Genomic DNA, 5,615 nt, shown 5'->3' on the forward strand with positions numbered 1-5,615 from the left:
AAAAATCCAAATAATTTAAATAAGCGTCTTTTTTTCTCAAAGGCTGACGTGTCAAACTGTGTTGGGCCGAAAGTTGTTAATTGGTTTGGCCTGTCAGGTTAGAAATAATTGAGCTCCATCAGGGGCCGAGTTGTCAGTCTGTGCTCCTACTTATCCGGACTAATAGGCGGCGCGGGAGCGCAGCACCGCCCGGCCTCACATTTCACTGCCTGGCGGGCCTGTTATTCCGATGAGCCGTTTATGGTTAATCCAATCCGGCCACAGAAAGATGCCACTGGGGGTCGGAGCCTCAGCCAGGGGGGAGGACAAACGGATACAAATAGGAGAAGCAGGAAAAGTGCTCAAAATAAACCAGAATCCGTCTCAAATGACTGCAAATCAGTGCGTAAAAGTTCATTTTCTTGGAAAATGTAGGTTAAATTTAATAATATTATATTTTATAAATAGCAATTTTGATGAATAGGCAGCCGCATAACCGCATCTGTAAGTGCAGCCTGTGATTGTGGAGGCTGTCAGCGGCTGTGATTGATGCGTCTAAATGCGTGGCCCCAGGAAACGGGCCGATCATCAGGTGCAATCTCTGTGTCAAATGTCACGCTCCCATCTTTAATGTTCCCTAACAGTTTAGAAATGCTCTGACACTCCTCAAATTCATTTCCCATATCAACTCAATTAGGCCCGCGTGGCGGTCTCTTTAGGAAATTATCAGCAGAGCGGATAAAGACGCATTAGGAGCGCTTTGGGCTGCGAACGCGCACAGGTGATTTGCGGCGCTCATATTAAAAATACTTAAAATACAATATAAAATATTATGCAAAAAATGAATGAATTAGATAATAAATACACGCGATTTTGTTTCATTTTTTATGCATAGATTTTTTTCTGGTTAAACGGATTTTAGAATTCTGAACTTCACTGCTTTGCTCCAGATCCGGTTGGTGCGTGGGGAGTTTGTGGATGAATCTGGGTGCGCCGTGCCAGACTGGATCGGATTCATCCGCGCCGCCAGGAACAGTCAAGAGCAAAACCTCGAGGCCGTGACGGACTTACCTGGCGGACAGGTGAATTTTTATTCTATTTCTTTTTCTTTACTTTTCTATTTTTTTCTTTTCTAACTGAACATGTTCCCCCTTTTTTATGGAGATTTTCTACCGGGTTCTGAGGGAAATCCCCGCTGGTGAGGAGCTCCTGGTTTGGTATTCCAACGCTTTGGCGCAGTGGTATGACATTCCCGTGACGGCAACTCCCACGCACGACGAGAAAGGTAGAGGAAAGTTTTTGAGTTAAATAAGGAAACATGTTTGATTTCGATTTACTTGTGATTGTGGTCGTATAATAATAATAATAATAATAATAATAATAATAATAATAATAATAATAATAATAATAATAATAATACAATTTTTTTGTATTTATCCAAAAATGCCCGTTTTTACGCAAACTTTGCGCAGCCCCGCAGCTTCCCGGACGTGTCTGACACATTGACGTGTTGAATGACCATAGCTGCTGCAGACGTAAACGCCTCTGTTTTATTGCTCAGGAATCAATCGGAAGCCCTTCAGCAGCCAGCCAACCTAATGATTTAGTCACTTAAAAAAACATTTAGGCGTTCACTCAGGACTGCGCTGCGTTTGGGTCAATAAAAATTGGATAATTTTAATTTATTATTTCGTTAAAATATTTTATTTGCTCCGAAACAAGAGCTTAAAATTAAAATTTCTTTGTTAAAATGAATGTTTTTTTGTGGAAGAAAATCAGATCGGGCGTTCTGAAAAATGTTTGAGCAACAAAATCGACAATATTTATGTGGAAACAAATAAGAACCATGACTAAATCTTACTTTTGAAAGCAGTTAATAAATCTGATCTGATAAAGAGTTTGTTTCAGTTTTGACTTTTAATCAATTTGTTTGGGTGAGTGAGGAGAGTTCAGCGTTTGCGCTTGGGGATTATTTTCTAATCCGGGAAAAACAGCAGATCAACAGAGACTAATCCCACCAAACAGGGGATTATCTTTTCAGATATTAGAGATTTCCTGGATAGACGCACTCATTTGAATTATAGGTGTTATTTCGAGCAGCTACTGCCGCTCAAATTGATTTAAAATGTTTTGATATGATATCTGTGGAAAAAAAATGTGCTTGAAACAGAACAAAAAAGCAATTAAAAATAAAACTCGACAGGCCTGGAAAAAGAAGATGATGATGAGGAGGAGGAGGTCGTCATTGCGCCATTAATATTCATGCTTTCAAAGGCAAATTATTCAAAAACAAGTGCTTCACGGTAAATTAGGTGGGTGCGTTAAGGTATTGTGGCCTAATGAATGCTAACTTTTATGTGGGGAGTATATTGCCCCGATTCTCCGGCCCAACGCACCGCGTGCGCTCCTGGACATACGCTCCCTCCCATTATGAGGCGTCAACAGATGGGCCCGCGCCATTGTTTCTGAGGACTTGCGATTTCAAGCAACAGCTGCTGTCACTTCCACGGGAAAACGCGCAGAGAGGGAAAGGGCCGCATCGGCTTTGGAGTGCCAGATTGGACAGGGGCGTTTGCCCTTTTGATGGTGATCATAAACAATGGCCCTTATGAGGATTACAGAATCATTACATCTATATTATCCTCGGAGTACTCAACTGGGGGTCATTTAGATGCCCTCTTGTGTCTATTACCATTTGGCACCAGATCTTGAATTTTAACTATTATGAATGACTGTAAGCTCGTGAAAGATCTTTGGATCATTAAAAAGAGAGAACAAATAGGAAAAGACAAAATAAATTTGTATTTTTTGCTGCTTGTGTGAATACCCTAAATTTAATGTTGTGTTTTTTGGAGTTACTTGAGTTTTTACGCATGACTTTACTTTTTACACGCGTGGTAAAGCTGGTGTTTCCCACAAAACTTATCAAAATGAGACAATGTCTGTGTGTTTTTATGGTTCAAATGTTCTTATTTGTTGCTGCCTTGTTGTCTCTGCAGGAGAGGAGCGCTACATCTGCTGGTACTGCTGGAGAATCTTCAAATACCCCAACACGCTCAAGGCCCACGTCCACTTCCACTGCGCTCTGAGCAACGGGAGAGGCTTCGTGAGCAGCGACTTGGTCAGAGGCACGGAGAACTTCAGCCGGTCACCGAAATCCGGAGACATTCCCAGCGCTTCCACCTCTCCGAGGAGCGCGCACAACAACTCCTCCATCTCAGACTCTGGGAGGCGGGTGGTGTCTTCCTCGCCCTTTTTGAACAAAACGGGACTCTCGAGGAAAAGCAGCTCCGAGGAGCAGGACAGAGCCCTCGACATGAGCGTGGCGTCAGCGAGAACCCAGGGTCCCCTCCTTAGCCTTGGCGCCACGTCCTCGGTGTTGGGCGGCATGGGCTTCCATCCGGGCGTGCGCTCCGCCTTCAAGCCGACCGGAGTTTCTAAAGCCTCGGGTTCGGAGACTTCGAGAGAGGAGGCCAACGGGAAGCTGGGCGGCCTCGGATTCAGCAAACTCTTAGGAAGCACCAAGCCAATCCGCAACCTGGGCGAAGGCCTGAACGGGGGAGGGAGCCACCCTCCAAAGTGCGCACCTGCAATTGTGGACTCGGCTTCTCAGATGGTTCCGTGCGCAAACGCCATCAGGGGTTTCCCGTTGCTGCCCCACCTGGAAGAAGGCTCAGCTTTTAAACACGTGGACAGCCGAATACACCCAGGCCTGTCCCCCTCCCGCTACCCACAGATGACCCCCGGGCTTCATTTCGAGAGGTTCTCTCTGCCTCCCTTCGACGGGGTCAAAACGTACGGGGGAGACTGCAACATCCCGCTGATGCCGTTCACCGTCTACAACGGAGAGCTTCTGTACAGCTCGCCCTACTACCCGCTGAAATTCCACTTCAGCAACCTCCTGAAGTACCAAGAGTCCATGTCCTACTTTGGCGCGCCCTCCCTGAGCCAAGATCTGGGTTCCATCACGAACATTGACCGGGAGATCGCCATGCACACGCAGCAGCTGTCCGAGATCGCGGCAGAGAAGAACCGCACGCGGCTCGACTCCCTGCCAGCGGGGAGCGCCAGCAGCGGCGCGTCAGGTAAACCCAAAAAGGGACACCTGTGTCTGTACTGCGGAAAGCTGTACTCCCGGAAATACGGCCTGAAAATCCACATGAGGACTCACACCGGCTACAAGCCGCTCAAATGCAAAGTTTGCTTCAGGCCTTTTGGTGACCCGAGCAACCTAAACAAACACATCCGGCTGCATGCGGAGGGAAACACGCCGTACAGGTGCGACTTCTGCGGGAAGGTGCTGGTGCGCAGAAGGGACCTGGAGAGGCACGTCAAGTCCAGGCATCCGGGTCAGACTGTCAAGAAGCTAGAAGACAAACCGGGCGGAGGCCTGTTCGAGGACGCAGAGCAGAAGAGCGACAACGACAGTGACGTGGACGTCTGCTTCACGGACGACCAGAGCGACCAGGAGTCCAGTAAAATCAACGACTGACATGTTTACGCACGGACCAGAGACTCTTCAGAGACCAGTGTTTGCAGAGCGCAGGACTGAACGCTGTTTTAAAGTCGCTCATTCACCCAAAGTTGTCTGTTAAATCAAACAAAACTGTTTTCAGATTTGGTTTTTATGGAGTAAAAGGGATACATTTAGAAAAAAACTGAATTTATCCGCAGATGTCGTTTCTTGCCATTTTATGATGAAAAGCTGTTCTGTAGACATTTGTGTTTATTATAAAAAAAACACCACAATCATCTTCCAACTGTTTATACAGACACAAACGGGTTCCTCATCGACGCACAAAAAAGTGAATTTTGCTGCAAACAAAACAAGAACAATAATCAGCTACTGACAGTTTTCCCATCGCAACAACAAAAACAACAAAAGCTGTCACGATTTGAAGTCTTGTTTGCAGAGTAAAAAAGTAACACGTTTTTATTTGTGTCCACCTGACGTTTGTAAAAAGCAGAATTGACTGATCCAAACGGAAGAGAAAAAACGACTTTACCTCAGTCTGAGTCTCCTGAATGAGCATCACCCTTTCTTAAATGTTTCTTTTTTGTCCCTTTGAGACTGTCAGTTGCACTTTAAAATCATCTCCACTAAGCAGCTGCAAGAAAATAAATTATTGTTATCAATTTTTTTTGTCCCAGAATAAAACACTTAAAGTTGCACTTTGTTGTCGAGGCGGAATCAGCCGAACAGCTTCCAGTTTATTTATGGATTTATTACCAGAGAAAAAAAAAGTATTGATAGCAGTTATAGAATTTGTATAGAAGCTGTAAAGTAATATTTCACATTTCGGTGGAGAATTGTTGTACATGTGTGCTGATGTTGTCTGAGAGGAAAATGTTTTACTTCTGTCAATTAAGTGGTTGGTTTTTGAATAAATTTAATTTAAAACTCGAAAAAAATTGTGAGACTTTTATTTTTTGTCAAATGTTATTTCAATACAGAATTTTTTTAATGCAACAAGAAATTATCAGCAGTTTTACATGTGAAATTTGAAAAGGTTAAGCAAAATAAAATTATTGTTAGTAGAGCTACTGCTGCGCACTAACGCGCGCATGGTTTTGTCGCTTACTTTTTCCTGCTAAAGTGCTGCGCATTAAATTTGGAATTTTGCGCACGGATTTTT

General features: G+C 44.3%; 1 protein-coding gene across 1 annotated transcript; it reads left to right on the forward strand.

The window, feature by feature from the left end:
* Positions 1-929: 929 nt before the first annotated feature.
* Positions 930-5,395, forward strand: prdm13 (PR domain containing 13; the record flags this gene model as incomplete). The annotated part of the gene is given in 3 exon segments (XM_024266985.2): positions 930-1,061; positions 1,144-1,264; positions 2,979-5,395. Coding segments are annotated over 3 exon segments (1,746 nt in total), but the record flags the coding sequence as incomplete, so codon positions are not given.
* Between the last annotated feature and the right edge of the window lie 220 nt (positions 5,396-5,615).

The sequence above is a fragment of the Oryzias melastigma genome, linkage group LG16 (assembly GCF_002922805.2).
Source record: "Oryzias melastigma strain HK-1 linkage group LG16, ASM292280v2, whole genome shotgun sequence".
Taxonomy (NCBI): Eukaryota; Metazoa; Chordata; class Actinopteri; order Beloniformes; family Adrianichthyidae; genus Oryzias; species Oryzias melastigma.